Source organism: Equus asinus, chromosome 7, assembly GCF_041296235.1.
Source record: "Equus asinus isolate D_3611 breed Donkey chromosome 7, EquAss-T2T_v2, whole genome shotgun sequence".
NCBI classification, from domain to species: Eukaryota; Metazoa; Chordata; class Mammalia; order Perissodactyla; family Equidae; genus Equus; species Equus asinus.
The window spans coordinates 13,887,302-13,909,747 of NC_091796.1; the positions used below are offsets into that span (position 1 = coordinate 13,887,302).

Below are 22,446 nucleotides of genomic sequence, written 5' to 3' on the forward strand. Positions count from 1 at the left end.
CTTGCATTTTCCAGTATGAAATAGAGAAAACTCATAGTTTTTTTTATTCAATAGAATTGCTGTGATGAACAGAAAGACAGTAATTTAACAGTATGAAGAATTTTCGTTTTATTTTTACACATGAAAATGAAAGTATGTGCACGTTCTGGCGCAAGATGCCTTTCAAACCCTCCCAATTCCGTATGCGTGTGGGATGCGGGGCCCGATTCCTGACAAGGTACTTACCCAGAAGCACTTTTCTCTCATTCTTACTGAGAGGCTGTGACAATACTTTACTACAGTGACATCCACTCTTTGTTCAGTGTTGTCATTCATTTTTCTTAATATTCCCTAATCTTGTCTGATTCTAGAGTGTGTGAATGGGTGGCTGTGCCCCCTTCATGACAGATATTTGAAAGGTGTGATTAAAAATAGGACAATATTTAGGGCCTGATTAAATTATGTACTTGAAAATCCTCTCTCCCATCCCACTCCCTATATTTTCCAAGAATAGCATACAAACTGGAACTTAAATGAATTTTTACCTTGAGAAAGGATGTGGCCACAGCTGCAGTGGAACTGCTCATCAGGATTACAAGGGAATAAACTGCCTTAAGCATAGCCTTGATGGAAAAAGGCTTTGAGAAAAATATTTTTACTGGGTTTTCCCCATTGCTTATTCTTGTTTATATACCTGAGTAGTCCCACCTAATTCCTAAATAGCTTGGCAAAATATATGACAATAATAATAAAATACAATCCACATTATATACATATTAAATAATTTTTTAAAAATATTTTATTTTTCCTTTTTTTCCCCCAAAGCTTCCCAGTACACAGGTGTGTATTTTTAGTTGTGGGTCCTTCTAGTTGTAGCATGTGGGACTCTGCCTCAGCATGGCCTGATGAGTGGTGCCATGTCCACGTCCAGGATTCGAACTGGCGAAACCCTGGGCCAGTGAAGCAGAGCAGGTGAACTTAACCACTCAGCCATGGGGCGGCCCCTTGAATAATAATTTTCGTAACAAATTATAACACTATATAGTAATATAACAAGACTGAGTATATGGATTCTTATTTACAGATTCTACTAAAACTTGATGCAAAAAAGAGCTATGCAAAAAATAAACTCTCAAATATCTCTAAAATCAGTATGCTAAAGGAGATATTAATATGGTTTCAAACATCTTTCCTCACTTTACTAACTAGTACTTTAGTAACTCACAGAGTTATAATGGAGAAAAGAACATTATAACTTAAATAAAGTTCTTTGGTCTGTTTGGAAATCAAACTTGTATGCCTGGGTTGCTTCTTTAGAATGGTGAGAGAGGGAGAGAGTACACCACAGGTCATGAAAAGGAAGATGTGAGGTATGGCAGGAAGCTGATTTCAACTCCTCTGTGGAGCGGCATACATTCAAGGCATTTGCCTCCTTTCAACCTTATGATTTCTTCAATGTTTCTTCATAGATCAAAAGCCCTACTCAAGTTTAGAAACACCAGTGCTGTCTTTGACCTAAGCAAATCATGACCCAGACAAAATTATTAATTAAAAGTGGGAGTAAATTAGTACCCTTCCTCTTATTGTTGTTTTACTCATTATTATTGTCTTTGCTTACTCTTACAGTTTTATTGCCTCTATTAAAATTGCTCCTCAGTATGGTGCTAGAGTGTGTGGCACGGGTTGTTAAAATTCAGTAGAAAAGTCACAGGGGTGGAGAGATGGTTCTTTTCTAGAAAATTCTGTTTCAATTGGGCAATGTGAGATTCCATAAGTTACAGTCCATAGCTTTTATGGTTCTCTGTTTTAGAAACTAATTCCTAAGTAGAATACTTGCTTCCTGAGAGTACTTTAGAAAACATTTAAATTTTATTTCTCAGACAATATTATTCTCCATATAGAAATACATAGAATTACTCTCATAAAATTAATTACAAGTGTTTACTCCGATCCTTTGGCCATCGAGCTGTCTTGGTCTAAGACGTGCCAGGTGAAGCTTATTTTGAGTGTTCGACTTAATGATTTATTCATTATTTTGGCAGATTTCCCCCCTCATTCCTTGTTCTCAATTTTTTAGTGTAAAGATCAAGGAGATTAAATCATAAGATGTATTTCAACTTTTATCTTTCATCATATGCCAAATTTTTCTTAAAACAGAGACACAACGATTCAGCATGTATCTGCTCGAACAGAGTTGTACGTAGAACAGCCCTCAGGCCTTCCACCCTGGAATGACAGCTGTGCGAGGCAACTGCAGTTTCCTGTTGCAATGGAGTCTCCGTGTTGCTGTGCTGAAGGTGGAAAAATCTTTGGGTGGTGCCACGTTCCCTGTGGATGCTCCAACAACACGTGCTGGCTGACCGACTGATTGACTAACTTCGTTAATACTCTCATTGATTCATGTATAGATGCAAGTATAGTTATACAATAAGAGAGTGAGTAAACTATATACAAGGTGAGACATGTAAAGATGTGAGTTCTGATGAATAGAAATGAAATATTTTTATCAAGTACGAAATAAGGAATTTCTCTGAACCTATTATTCATGCTATTGTACAACTCCATGGTCACTTTTGCCTGCTTGTGTATAATTCCACACACATTCTAGACTCTTTGAAACACATTTTCTTTATTAGGAGTAAAGGCCTTTTTTCTTTAATCTATACTATCTACCAGAAACCACTCTTAGTTTAAGAAAAAAAGAATTTATCTTGAAAAATCAGGGTTTGTTAGGGGTAATTCTAAATTATATTTAGATTTCCAAGTTTTCTTTATTTTTTTTTAATGGTTGAGTTTTGGGTGTATTAATTTCCCTTTTACACAGATATTCTCTTTCTCACTCTCTGGGGAGCTATTTTTCTTCTATTTTATTTTGACTTGTCCTCATTAGGTAGGTGGAATTAAAGAATTCTATTTATAATTTCAGTCTGTGGATGTTAAGAAATGTAGCACACTCATGGGTGGTGGTTAGTCTATGTGATTTTGGCACGTCCTATATGCAACATTCTTATCTATCCATGCCTGTTTTCAGAAAACAAAATTGCAATCTAATTTTGATTGCATTGTATTTCCTTTTATCAAATGAATCCTATGCTATTTAAAACAAAATACGTTAGTCAAAATGTCAAACTACTTATATATTCAGTAATGATTTTATGATTAAAGTTAAGCTCTAATACATTATAGTGGAAAGAAAAAATGTCTTATTCTCACATAATGTTTTACATCATTTAATATCATTAATAATTCAGTTTTGGCTGGGGGGTAAGTCTATAAGGGATTGGTAATATTCTAGTAGACCCAGAAAAATTTATCTTTCCCCAAAGGAGAAGGAGAAAGAAACATGGCTAAGAGAATGAAAATGGGAGAGTGGAAAATGGCAGAATGGTATGAGGGGGAGGTTATGGAAATGTTTGTAGCTTTGAGGGGTGAAGTGATGCCATTTGGAAGGAGAAGGCAGAAAAATTTGAGGAATAAAATAATGACTGCAGAGTAAAGATGAAATTTATAAACCCATATTATCTAATCAACATTGAAATTCAAGTCTAGAAAAAGTCAAAATGGTTTGAGTTTTAGAAAAGAAAAAAATAGGGGCCGGCTCCATGGCTCAGTGTTTAAGTTCGCGCACTCCACTGTGGTGGCCCCAGGGTTTGGATCCTGGGTGCGGACATGGCACCGCGTATCAGGCCACGTTGAGGCGGCGTCCCACATCCCACAATTGGAAGGACATGCAACTAAGATATACAACTGTGTCCGGGGGGCGGGGGGAGGGGGGCAGGTTGGAGAGATAAAGCAGGAAGAAAAAAAAAGATTAAAAAAAAAAAAAGAAAATAATATTAATGGAACAGGGCCCCTGATCAAGTAACTGATGACATAACCCAAAGTAGAATTCAGAAAGTATAATCAATGGGTTCGTTCAGGGACAAATCCATGCATTTAAGTCATTTAATTCTTCTTTTTAACAGCAACATTTTTTTCATGAGTGGAACCACAGGCACCACGTGAAAAATGATGGCCAATTCGGCTTCATGATTCTACTTGTTGGGAAGAGCGGGGCTGGCATTCCAAGACCAACAGGGCTCTCTTCAGCAGAGCTGGTGCCACACCCTCCAGAAACATGTTCCTGGCAATGACAAACCTTAGGAAGGGGTACTTGCTTGTTTTGTTTACATCAGAGACAAGAAGATTTAGTACTCCACCTCTGTGCGTTCTGTTTAACTAACGATTAGACTCTCAGAATTTTATTTTGAGAGAAAATAGTTCACAAAACCATGTAAGTCCAACTTCCCCCAATTGCATTTCTCTTTTCTTTCTTTTTTCTCCTGTATAACTGACCAGGGACATGAATGTAAAAGTTTAAAAAGAAGAAAAACCTCCAGCACTAAAATGAAAAAAACCAAAAGCTGAAATGTTTCAACATATTGTATACTTTGTCCTTGCCTTCCACCTTTTTCTTACTTTCGTGGCTTCACCAGCATTAATTGTCTTCTTGTACCTCTTTGGCTGCTTCTGGCTGTACTTCATTTGGAAACTATGGTGACTCAGGTGTCTGCTTAGACAATGGAAGGTGTTTACAACAAATTCTGGAAAGGTGTTATTAGGGTGTACCAAGTCCTTTGTAGAATATAGGGCGTGCAAAATTACTCAATGCAAAATACTTTAGGCAACTAGCAAATGTTTAATAGTATAATATTACCAGTATTCCCTCAGTAGTTATACATTACAGAATTTTTGTTCAGTTCAGTCAAAATATACTTGCTCTATCCAACCTAAAGCTATTAAAATCTAAATTGTGAGGTAGTGGAGATTGAGAAAGAATCTCATTACAATGAACAAGCATCAGTGGACTTACTCACCTGCTAAAAGTTATGAATCAAGTGAGTTAAGGGAAGAGATCCGTATTAGGCATTATATCAGTAAACTTAAAGTTGATTGGTAAAAATTAAGACAAATTTTTGACATGAGTGAAGGGATTGAACTAGTTGTCAGCTGGAATGTGCCCTCAACTCACTTAAAAGTAGAGATATAACTCAAATTTTAAACATCTGGGAAAAATACTCAAAACTATTTCTATGAATAATTCCCACCAGATAAAACTAGAAATCCAGAATGACTGTAAAATTAAACCTCAAGGGTAAGTAAGTAATTGGTATTAGATAATCAGGCCTGCAGACAACATAAAGGAGTAAAACGCTTCTTATAAAGACACGTAGAAAGCAGAGAAGAAAAAAGAGACACCACAAAAGAAGGGGTGACCCGAAGGGGATTCCTGGGGCCCCTTGTGCAGGGCCCCTAGACAGCTGCACATCTCGGCAGCATGTAATCAGAAAGCTAACTGATCAAGCATTTTCTTTTTTTTTTGTTTCCGAGGAAGATTAGCCCTGAGCTAACTACTGCCAATCCTCCTCTTTTTGCTGAGGAAGACTGGCCCTGAGCTAACATCCATGCCCATCTTCCTCTGCTTTATATGCAGGATGCCTACCACAGCCTGGCTTTTGGCAAGCCATGCCATGTCCTCACCCGGGATCCGAACCGGCGAACCGCAGGCCGCCTAAGTGGAACGTGCGCACTTAACCTCCACGTCACTGGGCAGCCCCGCATTTTCCTTTTTGTTAACCTTTGAATCTCCCAGCAGCCTTGAGCAGGAGGCAGGATTGACATGTCCATTTTGCAGAGGAGGAGACTGAACTCTCAGAGGTGAATGCCTCCCTCAAGTTTGTCAGTTAGTAAGTGCACAGTCAAGATTCCAACTTAGATCTGACACCAAATCCAGGGCTCTTCCCCTTCTGTTCTCAGTGGAATCCCCTGGAGAGCAACTTGAGACAATGAGCACCTGGAGGCCAGCAGAAAGAAGGACTTGCTGATGAGAAAGTTGGAATTTAAGAAGTAGAGAGAGGGGCCAGCATGTGGCATAGTGGTTAAGTTCCTGTGTTCTGCTTCAGCGGCCTGGAGTTGGCGGGGTGGGATCCTGGGCATGGACCTACTTACTGCTCATCAAGTGATGCTGTGGCAGCATCCCACATACAAAATAGAGGAAGATGGGCACAGTTAGCTCAGGGCCAATCTTCCTCACCAAAAAAGAAAAAAAAGAAGAAGTGGAGAGGGACACGGAAAAAAGAATAAGCATAAAATAAAACACATTTGCCTATTAAATAATTTCAAGTATGGAACTTCTTTGAAAACTTGAAAATGTTCTATAAATGTTACTTCTAAACTGAGCCCATTCCCATAGGAGGAAAGCAACTCCCTTCTTTTTCTTTCTGCTTCCTTTTCTACCGTGGCGGCCCTGGCTCTGAGTCTCAGGATGCAGACTTATGACGAGGACAGGGTTGATCATGGTCAAAAGTAGGGGTCTTGTATCAAACCTTCTGGGTTTGGAAATCCAGTCTGTTACTTGCCACTTGTGTGTTCAGTTATTAAACCTGTCTCAGTTTCCCATCTTTAAAATGGAGAAAACAAGCATTCCTGCCTCTCAGGGTTTTGGTGAGAATTGAAGCAGGTCATCCGGTGAGTGCCCGGCACATGCCACATGCCCAATGAAGGTTAGCTCCTCTTATTAACATCATTAGTTCAGTTGCAAGTGAGGTAATTAAGTGTTTAAGAACTAACTTGGTAAGCTAATCATACTGAATAATGTTGTTTGTTTGGAAAAAGACATTCTGAGTTTTAGCTATAAATGAGGTTCTGAGCAAGTTGAAATCTACCTAAGAAAAAAATGGTGCTGATCACAATTTTTTAGTAAGTACAGTTAATGGCATGCTGTAACTTGTTTAACCAGCGTAAACTGAAGCAAGAAGGGATTGACGGATATTCTACATGAGATAGTTGGAAAAAAAACATTGCTAAGAAGCATGGTTTATCTCTTTCAGTTGCACCTAAACTGAATGAATTCTACTAGCGCATAAAATCTGGCTACTTTGAAGAATCAGAAAGTTGTTTGAGTACAAATTCATGCCAGTCCTTAAGGGATGCAGACCCTACCATAGAAAAGAATCGTCTTAGTCTCTTTGTGTAGGATAAAGAAGAGGAAAGGATGATCCACCTTGAAGGTTTCAGGATTTTCCACCTCTCCTGTTTGGTTGGTAAGTGTGGACTCTGGGCCACCCTCTGTAACCTCTAGCATGGCCTTATGGATTATCTTGGAGACCACAAGCCCGCCTCCTGCAGTTACGCCAGACAGGTTAGCCCTTGAGTGGTCCAAGACATCAGTCATTCCCAAAGCCTCCAATATGAAAGTCAGATCTTCATGACACTCATCAAGTCTGAGCTGGGGCAGGCGCAGAACCACAGCTGTGTCCTTCATGTTGGCCGAGCCTATCCAGCTTTTTAGTTTCTCATAAGTGATTCCCTTGGTAACCTATGGGAAACAAAGCAGGAAGCAAAATATGAAAATCTTTATTTAGAAAATTAAAATATAGCAAAATGTGAAACATCCTAAGGACCAGATGTGAGGTTATGAATAGGTAAGGCAACTTCTTACTGTGATTTTGGAAAGCAGATTCTATCAGAGTAAGTGGGAAAAATGCAGCCACATGTAAGAATTGCACTGGAAACATATCTAACACTGGAATCTACAACTTGGCACACAATTCAAGAGTTATTTGGAAAAAAGGGTGAAGGGGAGGGTGAGAAGTCTGTAGCCAGAAAGAAATAGATGGGAGCAACGCAGAACTTGAGAGAAGCAGAACAAGCAGAAGAAAAGGAGGAGAGACAGGGATTCAAAGAAAGCCCTGAGGATAGGTCCACACCGATGCTGAGAGCAGAACACAGAACCACAATGTGGAACAGGAGCGTCCTCATGGGGCTCAGAGGAAAGGACCAGAGAAAGAAGCAAAGGGAGAAGCCTGCACATTGAGTTTGCAATGTTTTGGCCTTGGGTGTTGGTGGAAATAGATTTCGTCGGTTGGTGGCAGGTCCAAATGCGGTGTCAATGTATAATATATGAAAAATACATGTACAACTACAACAACGCACTGTGAAGAGTGAAAGAGGAAATGCATGACGTGCTTTGAAAGCCCAAAACTCTTACAAGCGCAAGAACACCTGCTAGTGCATGGAGTTTACTTTATTTGGGGGTTGGCCCTACTTATTTTTTTAAGTGGAGGTAACACTGCTTTAAAGAGCAGTGTAAGGGGTTATTTTAAATCCTCCGGCTTTCTGCATGGGTGATCCTCAAGCACAGAGCCTTTTCTCATGGCTGTGGCTGCCCAGGCTCGGAGGTTTACCTGCCCCAGGCCGACGTCTTCGCTGGGTAGGACGATGACCATACTCAGATGATCCTCGGCGTCTGGCATTTCAAGGACCTGAACCCGAGGCTCCTTTATGGAGCCCAGTTTAAAGTGCCCTTGCAGCCGCATCATCTGGACAGGTTTGCTCTGGGACTGTAAAAGTAAAAACAGAGAAACAGCAAAGTCAGTCCCTTTTTATGTTTCCATGTAAGGCGTGAAATTATGTTTATATTCATCCTCCAAATTTGCCCACATTGAATGACAAAAAAAAAACCCCAAAAACTTCCATCCATCTTTCTACAGAAATATCTACGACTGACAATTGTTGTGATGATGATTTAAAGAGAGGGAGTAGCCTAAACAAAGTAGCTACTGAACTACAAAGGGCTTAAGTCTCTCAATGTATTATTTTTATTCAACTGTATGTTTTGATGCCCAGAAGCAGTTAATTCACTTCAAAGTGCTAAGAAATATAGAGCATAAGATCTTATCAGGATAACCACTTTTAAAAGTCAAATAGGTCCTTTCAAGACCATAATTTAGAAATCTCTCCACCTCAAGTAAAGTCTGACCAATCTGGAAGAATCTGCAGCATTGAGTTGCAGATTACAACTGTTACAAATTAGCTAAGAATGTAACAAAATGCTGGGTTCCACATAATCAGGTCACTTGAAGGAAATTTAGTTGTGACCATAACCACATATTATGTTTTTCTCTTTGAATTGCTAGTTAACAGGTTAAAGATACCTGCACTGTGTATGTAGACCAACTGACCAGATTTTACTGTGGAATTAAAGATTCTGTTTTATTAACTGTGTCTTCTCACATATCTGCTTATTTGTGGGTATGTTTACCCCTTTAAGTATCTTTCTATGAATTCTGCTAAAATCTTCGCTCCATTTTCCTTACACTGTGATCCCCTATCTGGGCTGATCCTTGGAAGGACCTACAGGGGCTGTTTAAAAATACATATATTCAGGCACTTCTTGCAAATCAGAATGTTCGCAAATGTGGCCCTGGAATCTCCGTTTTCAAAAACACAACTGTAAAAAAAATATGTAATTCCATTATTTGCTTTATGACCTCAATATCTGATGGCAAAATTCTTTGGAAAGTTATTCCAGATGTGACTAATGTGTTTGGCTAAACGATTTTTTTTTTCCTTAAAGTCACTCACTATTTCTTTTACATGGAAAATATTTATTCAAAAGTATAAACCCTCTTTATTTTTGTAGTTGACTGTGACAGATTTTAAATTGATCAGTAATGTCCAGCATTTCTTGGTAGATGCATTTGATAGAGTAAATACATTTGAGAGCTTAGGGACTTAGTTATAATATACAGATCCATTCTTCTTTATTGAATAACATATCTTATTTTGGTTGCAGCCTGATGTGTAGCACACTTTTGGGTCACTAAGAAAAGAAGTTGGGAAGACTGAGGGTGGGGGTAGGACAGCATACCTGGAAGCTTTTCTTTGGAAAGTGGATCTCGTCCACCAGTTTTGCTTTACTTCTCAAGATCACACCCATTTTACAAATGACCTGCCTGTCAGTTCATCACTTGGCTTCATGTCCGGTTTGCAGGAAGTGAATTATCTAAAAATGGTTTAAACTTAGCCCAAATCCCAAAGCCACTTTAAACCTTTTCAAGGTCTATATTTCAGACTGGTTTTTAATTTTACAACATAGCATTTCTAATTTCAATATAAGGTAAAAGTGCTATGGAGAATTTAAGAGAAAAGTTCAATAACAAAAAACTGTCTCATGAATCTAAATCTGCACTTTGTGGAGTACGTAGTTAGGATAGTCACTTGGAACTTAATTTACCTACTTAAGGACAGAAATAATTTAACACACTTTAAGGCAAACTTTGGAGGATTACCTTTAAGAGGAAAACAAATTAAGTCATGAAACTACCTCATCCAATTTGAAAGCCATTGCTGTGGTTTGGTCTTTTTGAAATGCATACTTCCAGGTCCCTCTGAAGGAGATGGCATTAACCAGCACCAACTGGTCAGAGGAGGTGAGGCTGTGGGGTGACAAGAGGCCCTTGATCTCACCTTTCGGAAGAGAAACATCGTCAGATCACACTGGATCAGCCATGGAACGGGAATGGTTTTCACTGGTCTTGCTTTTGTTTTTAACGCATCTTTGACCTGGCATGACTAATTACCACTCAATATCTTCAGATGAGCCAAAAAGATGTTTGAGTAAATACGTAAAGCATTCATAATTCTTTAATAAATGAAGCATGTAAGATGGAAAAGAAAACAATGTGAGTGTGTAGCCTATGTCTGCCTACTTTACGGCTACATACAAAATTGTTGATGGACTTTACTTCCCTTACTCTATTATGTCTTTGTTTCTCTACCTTTGGTAAAATTCTTGCACTAATAATAATTTGGATTCCAGAGGGAGCAAAAATGTAGATGAAAAGACAACGAAAATCTTCTGAGAAAATATCACGTTTTCTCCCATGTATATTTACGTCTACAATCTTTGAGTGGGGAGGGGCTTTCTTCAACAATTCTGGACCCTAGAAGCTATCAAAGAAAAAAATAATCAGATATGACTCTGAAAATTTTAAATATACGTGGCAGAAAAGAACTTAAAATTAATCTAAAAATAACAGACTTGTAAACATACTTGCTAGACATAGGACAAATGTTAATATCTATAATATGCACTGAGCTCTGACAAACTAACAAGAAGAGAATTAATGAATAGGCAGTGCACAGAAGACTAACAAAGTATTTATAACAGTTGTACAAATTATCTATAAGGATGTTGATTAAAAATCTATACTTCTATAAATATGTTTATTTCAGTGTTATTAATACTGCCAAAAACATTTTAATAAATTATGACCCATCTAAACCATAAATTTTTATGCAGCCATTTTAAAAGAATGAACTAGCTCTCTGCCAGTTGATATGATGAAATCTCCATGAGTGAGAAGTTACCTGATTTCATCCGCATCTTCCACATGAGGCAGGATCACCTACTATTGAGAGTATGGACCCTGGAGCTCGAGTTCAGGATCTACCACTTACTAGTGTGTGACTTTGATTGGGTTATTTAAACTTTCTAGGCCTCAGTCACTTTATCTGTAAAATGAGGATAGCAGTTGTACCTAACTCATAATCTTTTGGGGGGATTAAATGAGTTAATAGATGTAAAATACTCAGAACAGGGGGCAGCCCGGTGGTGTAGTGGTTAAGTTCATGCGTTCTACTTCAGTGGCCTGGTGTTCGAAGGTTTGGATTCCAGGCATAGACCTAGCACTGCTCGTCAAGACACACTGTAGTGGCATCCCACATAACAGAGGAAGATTGGCACAGATGTTAGCTCAGCAACAATCTTCCTCAAACAAAAAGAGGAAGATTGGCAATGCATTTTAGCTCAGGGTCAATCTTCCTCGCACAAAATTTAAAAAATACTCGAATAGTGTGTGATATAGATTAAGTATCATGTAAGTATTTACTATTACCACTATTTAATAGATAAAGAAAAGACTCTTAAAAGTTAAAAAGCCTGATTAAATTATATAACAATTAAGTTACCTGGTTAAGAGAGAGTTTGTAGATACCAGCACACTAACCATTAAGGTTTGACTTTCCTATGACATTTCTCCTGGCACCACCTTATGTTGAAAACAATGAACATCTGACTCGGTGGTTTTGCACCTCACCACTGTTATCAGGCAATGATTTTCTACTAAAATCAAGCAAGAGAGGTAACTGGGAACATTGCAGAAGAAAGATTTTCTGCATTTTATGCCTCCTCACTTCTCAAAAGTAAAACTGACAAGAAGATGTCATGAGTTTTCATTTCATAAAATGAAAAAAGTCTTTCTATCTTCAACACCTGGTACTAGAACAATTGATTATCCATATGAAGAAAAGACAGAACCTTCAGCCCTATTTCACATCCCACATAAAAGTCAAGTTGAGATAGATTATAAAGCTAAATCTAAACCCTAAAACAATAAACCTACTAAAAGAAAACAGAAGAGAATATCTTAGTGACCTTCTCATCAGCAAAACTTTCTTAGAGAGTACACAGAAAGCAGAAACCACAAAATGAAAATATTGATAAATTGGACTTCATTAAAATTAGAAACTTCTGCTCACCGAAACTATAGTTAACAAAATAAATACACAAGACACAGACTAGGACAAAATATTAGTAATATATGTATCTGACAAAATATTTATATCCAGAGTATGCAAAGAATTCTTGCAATGCAATAACAAAAAGAAAACAACCCTATTAAAATATGGGCAAATAACTTGAACAGACACTTCATAAATAAAAATATATTGAGCCAATAGACATACAAAAAAAGATGCTCAATGTCATTAGTCATAAGAAAAATGCGAGTTAAGACCACAATAATGTACTACTATACACCTACTAAAACAATTAAATGAAAAATATTTATAACACCAAAAATTGGAGAGGATTTTCGGTAAGTGGAATTTTCATAGTGATGGTGAGAATGTGAAATGGTTCAACCACTTTGGAAAATTATTTGGCAGCTCTTTAAAAAGGTAAACCTCCACCTAGCTTAAAACCTAGCAATTCTCTTAAGCATTTATCAAAGAGAAATTAAAAAATATGTACACAAAACCCTTTTACAAGAAAGTTTATAGTAATGTTATTCATAATGGCCCAAAACTAGAATCAACATAGGTGTCCATCAAGAGAAGAACGGATGAACTGTGGTAGAGTCACAACATTTTTATTGTTGAGTGGAAGACTACTCAAGAATGAAAAGGCAGGAACCACGGAGATATCCAAAAACATGAGTGGATCTCAAAAATAATATGCCGAGTGAGAAAAGCAGGGCACAAAAAACACGCTATTTCAGAAAACAAATAGAATCAAAGACTTCTCATTCCATCATTTGGGCATATTGAAATTTTTGCCTTTCACCAAACTGTGTATTATTCCATTGACTTTGAACTTCAGAACAGGCAAAACCAAGCTCTGATGGGAGAATCAGAGAGGCGGTTGCTGGGGAACAGACCTGGAGGAAATTTTCAGTGTGATAGTAATGTTCTGTGTCTCCACGTGCTTTTGTCAAAACTGTCTGAGCGTAATTTTGAAGATCTGAGCATCTCACTGAATGTAAATTATCCCTAAAAGAAGAAGAAGATGGAGAAAAAGAAGAAACCTTTTACCTTTTGTCTCTTGTTCAATCCATGAGTTAATCTGCATTCTGGCTCCTTCTAAATTATTTTTGAAATCCAAATTTTCAGGTTTCAGTTTATGTAATTGTTCAATACAGTCTAAATATTTCTGTAAGGTAAGGATAGAAAAAGAAGAGACATAGCAAATAAATTATGATTTTAATACATTTAGGTCATATATGGTAGGAATTATATGAAAATAGAGGCAGGAACACATAAAACGCCATTATCCAGGACTAGGCCCAATTAATAAAAATAAATATCTTTGTCAAGTTTGAGGTCAATAGTTGAGCAAAATGAACAAATTGCTACAGGATGTTATTTCAATGCCAAGGACATTTTCAGCCTCTGAGGTTGTACTTCACCCATAACCGCATAGTTAGAATAATCAATCTTAGAATAGTTAGCATCCTTAGCCTGGGGTTCCAAGATATCAGTTCCTCTTTTATTATCAATATCAAAATTAAGTCAGTGTTGTTGTTTTTAATCATAAACTATGTAAAATTTAGGCTTTTTATGCTTCAACTGGGCTGGTCTGAAACATAATTGAACGTGTTACAAATTAGCATTTGAAAGTTAAAGTCATAAACCTATATTTTTCTATATGAAACAAAATGCAATAGTAAAATATATTGTATATTCTACATGTAGTAATATCTATCTAAGTAAATACATATGTAATATCTTTTCTATTTTTCTGTAGTTTTGATAGCACAAACAATGCCAGAATAGATTAAATAAACAGAAAGAGGAAAGACTTCTACCTGACTTAGAGAAGAGAGAAGTTTTATTTTAACTCACCGGGAGGAATGGATGGGCTGCTTCTGCAAATATTCCACTTGCCATGTGGACTTGACCGTGGCTAGACAGGCTGATTTCAGAGAGGAGTGCTTGAATATGTGAATGGATCCCTGTATCTTGTTCACACTAAGATGAAGTCAGAACATACTTGAAATAGGGGGCCTTGGTGTCACACACTTAAGTATCAACTAAGGTTAGACCAAAGGCTCTGGGTTTGCATTAGGACACGCTATTTCAGAAAACAAATAGAATGAAAGAGTTCTCATTCCATCATTTGGACATATTGAAATTTTTGCCTTTCACCAAACTGTGTCACCCGACAAGCTGATCATACGTGGGTAGCAGGCAGCATAGCAACGTATCTCAGTCACCTCACAGGCGTGAGGGGTGACATGGCATGTTTCCTGGCCTGCCCAGAGTCCGTCCTGCCTCCTCCGCCAGATGGCCCAGAGTACACAATCAGCACTGGCATATCACTTGTAGTCCAGTTGGCATCAAGAAAAAATGTGTTTGTTATATTTTGTGACAAATAAGAATTCCGGGCAATAAAAGTTGGTCTTAGTAGCCCCTCCACAGATAATAGGGGGAAGGTCACACCTAGAAAGCTACAGACCACCTTAGACGAGTGAAAGTATACATTGAATATTTTTTCTAGATATTAGCAATATAGAAGAGCATTCAACAATAAAACTTATCAAGATAGCCATCTTTGGTTATATTTTCAAAAAATGATATATTTATATTTTTGAGCACTCACTGTGCTCCAGGACTGTTTGAAGCAATCTCCTACTATCTGGGTAGCTTTTGGGGTTCCTTTGTGAAATCTCTTTGAGAATAGCCTCCCTTCTGCACTTATTGCTCTAAGGAAGGGATAGCCTTTCTTCTCAGAGACTAATTGTCTCTACCTCAACTTTTTGACAGTGTCCATTTTGTCACCTCTTGTTTCCAAATCTCAACATGATCGATTATCTTAAAACAGCATCTGCAGGAGTTTGACTCTATCTATGTACTAGACTCAAGGGCCATCTGGAATAAATACTCTGTTTTATTGCCTTAAACCTTTAGTCCTCATGGCCTAAAGATGGGCTGCCACAGGAGAAGCAAAAGGAAAGCGGAAACTGTACCTACCTTTGTGTTTGAAGCATTTGCAGCTCTTGTTAGTTCCTTCAAGTGAAGCACCTACAATGGGAAATCAAGAACTATATTCAGAGACGATGCCAACGCTACTCCAGACAGTGACATAGCAAATCATTCTCTCGCTATAAATGCTAGATGCTTACATTTTTATGAACTTTCTGTTGTTCCCTTCACCTTTCTCTTACCTGTTTCTTAGTTTCGTTCCTTATAAAAACAGTTTATTGTTTCAAAGAGGAAAGGTGAGTTTGAGAACTGAAACATTTCATGTGCTTTTAGGCAGCAGTGTGAGTATCAGAGTGTGAGGGATGAGCGGTAGGCACCTACTTGTGTATATGCATGTTTACCTTTATAATCTTTGTGGTAGAATACAAGCTGAAGGTTTAAAAAAATCCTAAGGTTTTAAAATCAATTCAGTCTTGCTCATGTGTATTGTCGCTTAATTTTGTTCATTGCTACATTTCCAGTTTTGAAACATAATAGGAACCTCATAAATATTTGTTGAATGAAGAATGAATGACTGTGTGCATAACTGAATGAGTGTTACTATCATTTGCAGGTGGTTAATATCATTGGTTACTCACTGAGCATACAAAGATAATGATTGAATTCAAATAATAAATAATTATTTTAAAGTTATTTTCACAAATGTTCCCTGATTTGATGCTCACAGTATCCACTGGAGATTCCAGTAGCGTGTATCATTTTCTCAGCTAAGAGTTAATATGTTTCCCATAGTCCTATTGACTTACCTGAGGTCTGACCACAGTTTCCTAAGGCCTGCGTCAGAGAAGGGCTGAAATAAAATATTGCAACTCTTTTCAAATATATATAGGGTGAGTACATTTGACATGTTTTGTGTGACTTCCTAGAGTAGAAATGGGATGAAAAAGCAGTAGACACAGGGCAGATATTATAACTTCTTAGAATATACGTGGAAGAGGGCGTAATGTTTGTGTATGTATCTTTTGAGAATAGGAAAATGATAAAGGAGAAATGGTTATCGAGAGGTCCACTTTAGCTCAAGGCTAGGAAGAACTTGCTAAAAGTTAGAGCTGTCTGAATGTTTGTTAAAAAGCTACTTCATACTATTAAATTCTACCTTTTCAGAGGACTTCGAACAAACTGAACAACCTCTTGCCTGCTGGGTTCCAGCGGAGATTAAAGCACAGAGTAGAGAGTGGGAATTTTATGAATTCTCTCAGCTCTGAGATTGCCTGTTTGTCTCCTGGATCACAGGACATATTGTTCCACAATCCAGGGACTCTGCATGAATGGCGCCCCCTGGTGTTGCTTCAGTGGTCATCATCATCACCCTCAAAAGAAAGCACAGTTGTTGAACCTGGAATTCTGACTATTTGGCTCAGTCTTTGGATGTTGTAAGAGAAAATCATTAAGAAGATGAAAATATGAGGATTTTTCTCCATTGTGTATGGGAAGCGTCAAGGAAAGAATTTGAATTTTTTAGTTCTCTTCTGATTCAGGCTGCTTGGCTGTCAGAAGAGACAAAGAATTATTTCCACGCCAGACTCTCTCTGCCTGACTTATGCCCTCAGCACAGGGAGCCATGCTACCTCTCTGGTTGCAAAACCTGAAGCATGCAGAAGTGTGGATGGAGCTCCAGCCATCAGGCTGTCTCTCGTTTTGAAGGAAGGGATAGAGGGAGGAGTGACTCTCTCCACACTCACCCAAGACAACTTGTAAAGATTCCCATGGCTTTCTCCTTCTCATCTCTTTCTCCCTTTCCACAAGCAAGTATTTATTGAGTATCTACTATGGGTTAAACACTTGGGACCTATTCTCCCAATGCATGGGAGTGGAATAAAATTGAACACGAGAGTTCTTACATTTAATTTTTCTTGAGTTTAAATATATTATTAAATTCAGAGCTTGACTCCTGCTTTTCCTATTCATTTCCAGTTTAAATCTTGGCTGGGGAGCAACTTTGTTCCACTGGTTAAACCATTCCCTCTATCGTAAACAGAGAGATGATTAAAGCATGTTGAAAGATGCCTACGAAGAAATACTTTTTCCAGTCAGCCAAAATTATTGGTTGAGTTAAAATGCTGGTGATCTCTTTGGAAAGGTAATTGTACAGATTGTAAAGCCTTGCAAAATATTCTTTATGTGATCTGTAATTGTTAATTTATTCAAGCAGCAATTATTGAGTCAACAGCCAAAAATAGTTTTTGAAAGCTTCCTAAGTGCTGGGTGCTGGCAGCCCTGGGCATTTGCTATATGCTGGACACAATCTAGCATAATCCTGACTACTTCATTTTTTCTTATTATCTGCCTTGCGTTATCCATCTGTATCTTAAAACAGATCACTTTCAGTTCACCTAGCAAAGGGTTGTATTTTGAGAAAACAAAACTCTTAAAGAGTGGGTCTCATCTGGGAGTATGTTCAAAGGTCCTGAATTTGGAGAGGACATTGGGATGTGGACCCACAGCAGGAAGGCCCTGGAAAGCTAAGGATGCATGGGTGGGAATAGAGGTAGGGACTCTCAGTTTGGCCTGGGCCAGGTTGATCTCACTGAATGCCTCTCCCTATCCTGGCTTCTGCTGTGCCCACTCATCCTCTGCCCCTCAGAACAGAGCTATGGAAAATCTGACCTTCTGCACCCTTTTTGAAAGAGCCAGTTTTATAGGTAACAACATTAAGAGAAGGAGGACATTCTCTTGTTTTACAGAGTTGGGCATCTATGAAATCTCCATAACAAGACAGTGTTGGAAATTGTGACTCGATTGTTTTCTAGACATGGCTGAAAGTGTGTTTGTGACATACCTGTTCCATCTGAGATGCACTGTCACCTCTGGCCCCAAAGAGCACCACAGCCAGGGCAGACAGGAGACTCAGGGGAGAAAAGAAGAGGTTCTCAGCTGTGTGGTCATAGCTCATCTCTTTAAAGACATCAAAGCAGAACTGTGCATTTGCTGCACTGAGTGAGCCCATTGCTTTGCCTGGGGTCTGGAATACAAAGGCAAACAACAATGACAAAGATGTAAGTCGGAACACCACTACTTCAGCTTATTTCAAATTAGGGCAAGAATTACTCCTATTTTGTGAATCCTAAATGTTTAAAGAGGGGCTTTGTGGAAGCAGAAAGAACACAGATTTTGGAATCAAATGCATGTCCAACTCTGCCACATTCTAGCTTTATGACCCAAGGCCTGTTACTTAAGTTTTCTTTGTCTCTATTTTTCTCTTCTGAAAAAGTGGCTAAATGACAGCTTCCTTACAGGATTAGTATAAGGATTAAATTATGTAATATTTGTAAAGTGCCCAAGACTGTGCTTGCACATCGTTAAGTGGTCAAATACGTCAGTGACTATTGTCAGTATTGTTGTCATTATTGTTAGCTTAGGTTAGTTCACTTGGTTAGGGTAATGACAAAGAGGACAAGGCTATAGTTTTGATCCCAATAGACACATGGCCTCTATGAGGCTTTCAAAAGTGCCACACAAAAGGGACTCACTGAGCGAGAGAGTAAGGACACACCGGCCAAAGCCCATGTCCACCACTGGAAAATATTTCAAAGTACACATCCCCGACAGTGGGTTGGCAGTGCCATCAACATATGTAATGGAGAGTATTAGTTCATATATATTTTTAAGAGAGGAAGAAATATAACTAAGCATGTTAGAGTCCTACAGAATTATTATGCCACTTTCTTCTATGAAACTGTCCTCAAACATTTTTTGAGAAAGACAGAGCTCCTGTTCTAGGGTCTGTGGGGCCAGCAGAGCTCACCTTGGGGTGGTGCCTTCACGTGGCTGCTCACAAACACACCAGGGTTTAGGACATCTCAGCCTCTCCAAAGGAGCTAGCCTAAAGTCACTTAAGAAGGGCGTTCCAGGAAGAAGGACAGTGTTTCATTCCTGCCTTCCTTCCTTCAGTCACTAAACCCTCCCTTGCCCTGGGCACTGTCTAGAGGAGTGAGGTTAGAGGATAATGGGGAACCTCAGCATTTCTCCTTCTACCCAGTGCTTGGGGGAATCAGGCAATGGGACCCCATGTACTGTAGAACCGTGTTCTGCATCCCTCTTCTCTTTAGGGGGCTGTCTTGAAGACTCTCCATGGAGTCTGTTGCCTCTTGGGATTAGTACTGGGACTAGGATGAGGGAAGATCCTAGGGTGCAAAATATAAGGAAGCACTCACTTTAACACGACAACCCATTCTTGTGTGATCCTGACCATGGGAATGAGCCTCTCCTTAAGAATGAGCCACCCACTGCAGAATTTAAGGAGATACTTGTGCTCAGAGTTGTATAAGCACAGGGCCAGCACCTATGAATAAGTGCCTCCTTAAACTTTGCTCCCTTAAGAGCCTTGTTTGCCTCATCCTATTCCTGGCCCTGCTTGGGATACCTGGGTTTTGGAAACAGGAGGCTGCAAGTCTGTATTTTTCATGGCAATACTGTTACTTCTATTGTGCTACAGATACTATAAGGGGCTTCCATTAAGATATTGGAACTGGAGTGAAATTCTCCCCTTGTCTGTTGTTGATGCAAATGGAGTGTAATAGTCTTAGGAAAGTGCAAAAGTCTTAGGAAAATGCCCTGTTGATCCTGCATGTTTTAAAAAGAGAAGAGACTCAATATGGTAAATTTCCTAAAAGAGCACCTGAAAAGGAAAGCTTGTAGTTGCTGAGTTTGAGTAGAAATGTAAATAGAAAAGTCATAATTCTTTTTTCTGAAGGATTTATCTTATATAATGTCTTGCCAATATCTTGGCACCTCGCAGCAACTTTCCCCAGCCTAGGGGCGTGGTTCCAAAAAAACAGCCTTAAGAATTCTTACACAGAGAAGAGCAAGTTTAAATAACTTAGCTGGCTAACTGGTTGACACTTCATAGTGATCAGAAATGTTACCACTTGCTTGAAAAGCTGCCACTCTCTTTATATCAACACAGAAGTAAAATTGTCTAAGAGACCAGTATATTTCAGTTGCCTCCTTGTCATATAACTGGGAATAGAATAGGAGGAGGGAGAAAAATGGGGGTCAGATGGGGTTCAAGTTCCCAGGAAAATAAATATAGATGTCTAGACCAGGACCTATTCTCAAAGTTTGTCAGATAATTGACCCATTGTTTTATTACCCTCATTCAACTGTTTGGGAAACCTGCTCCCTGGTAACTCATGGCCACCCTGTAATCAAAAAACCATCCTCTGGCTATTCCAGATAGTTCTGGTTGGATCCACAGAATTCAAGAAACATGTTTGTGCTGTGAAGGGACAATTAGTTAAAATGGCTGATCATGGGCCTTTATAATAGAGAGCTTTTAAATCAGACAAACTTGAGCTCTAACATGAACTTCGCCTTTTGCTATACGTCTGAGTAACTTATTTGACTTCTCTGAACCTATTTATAAAATAAGGATAATAGCAGATACCTGACAAAGTTGTTGTGAGTGTTCAATGTTACAATGAATATAAAGCCTCTAAGCAGAACAATTATTCAATAATGTCAAAGAAAAGTCGTGACTTTGAGAAGGAAAATGCCAGGTCCCCAAATTAATTCTACAAATGGGGAAGCTGATGTGAGCCTGGTAGCTTACCTAACTTACTCAAGTCCACATAGCTAGAAAGCATCAATTTCAGAATGAACACTCAAGTTTCCTAACTCACTGTCCAGCATCTTTCCCTCTAATTTACCAGACAGAGACATAACCAAGAAAAAAGAGAATCTAAATTTTGTTACCACACACCACAATTTCCTCTTAGGGATACATACACATTAAAAAACCAAATTTCTCACGCGGCCTCAGTTCAGTCATCATTCAAGTCCCCAGCTTAACCTAGGAATAATGATTGGTGATAGGAATGGCTCTCTGCAACACTGGAAACCGTGATGTCACAAAGCTCAATCAGTGAGTACGAATAGCTGAAAAGAGAACCACACTGCCTTGTTTTCAATTTGTGCCTCCCCACCACCGTCCCCCAAACTATAGCACCTCTCACTGTCCTTTTCCTTCAATTACAACTAAATATTTTCCCCTACACTTTCTGAGAAAAGTCATCACCAATTCCAAAAATCATGTCACAGAAGGTAAATGTAGTGTTTGCACTTTTACCTTGTCTTCAAGTCGGTCAAAGTTCTGCTTGGTGAGCTGAGAGCCGTGTCTGCGACACACAGACACAAGCAGCGCTCAGCACCACAGCTTGCTCCTCCTGTCTTCCCAGAATTTGGTTGCACAAGTCATTTTTCTTTGCATAGTGAAGTGATTTAAAGCATTTATACAAAGGAGTAGAAAGGGAGCCAGCTGACGTATGCATTGTAAAGTGCACTGCTTCCCTGGGTCAACATGACCCAAGAGATTTAGAAAAAAAAAAATAATGAAACATTTAATGCCGTGGATTTTATGTAATAAGTTGAGGATTATTTTATAATAACAAAATATATTAGATGCTTAAAAATTAAGTGTAATGTATATGAATATATTACACATACCCTCTGGCTATGACAACAAATTATTGGTGTTTAAAAGCCAGAGAGGAGGCATTTTGTCTTGGGAAGTGCTAACAGGCTTCTTTCCCTGACTCCTAAGATGAGACATGATGAACGAAATGCTCTTCTTTCTTGCATAGACGCATCTGGGGATGGGTAACCCTTTTGAGTAGGGATTTCAAACATCCCTCATGGCAAATGTAGGCAGGATTCCCAGACGAAGCTAGTTACAGATCAGCTGTAGCTCCAACTCAGACAGAGACAAATGTGGGGTCTCGGATATGTTAGAGATGAAGGGGTCTTAGAAAGCATCTCTTCAGAGATTCGCAACTCCATGTAAGAAATAGTTTTTATGTTGTGATCCAGAATATATATTCAAAACTGAAACGTGAGTTTCACAAAAATACTTCCCCCTCTACTAATGATGCATTTGAATATTTCCTTTTCTATTCTCTCCTTTTTCATGTTTTAAACTCTAGTGGCAATTTACTAAATCATTTGTACAACCCATTAATCAGTCCCACCCTGCAGTTGGAAAATACCGATCCAGCCCAATTGCCTCATTTTGTAGAGGAGGAAACTAAGCCCTAGGTAAGTTTCCTATAACTGAGCATGCATTTAACACAGTGCACAGACTAGAAAGGATTTGTGTTCTCAAAT

General features: G+C 38.6%; 1 protein-coding gene across 1 annotated transcript; it reads right to left on the bottom strand.

Moving 5' to 3' along the window:
* Positions 1-4,187: 4,187 nt before the first annotated feature.
* On the bottom strand, positions 4,188-21,556 carry LOC106824474 (ovalbumin-like). The gene is made up of 8 exons (XM_014830781.3): positions 21,413-21,556; positions 18,125-18,307; positions 15,334-15,384; positions 14,206-14,331; positions 13,396-13,513; positions 10,127-10,269; positions 8,205-8,360; positions 4,188-7,336 (listed from the first exon to the last, which is right to left on the bottom strand). The coding sequence occupies exons 2-8, from the start codon at positions 18,290-18,292 to the stop codon at positions 6,941-6,943; spliced, it is 1,158 nt and encodes a 385-aa protein (XP_014686267.1). The 5' UTR covers positions 18,293-18,307; positions 21,413-21,556; the 3' UTR covers positions 4,188-6,940.
* Positions 21,557-22,446: the final 890 nt, after the last annotated feature.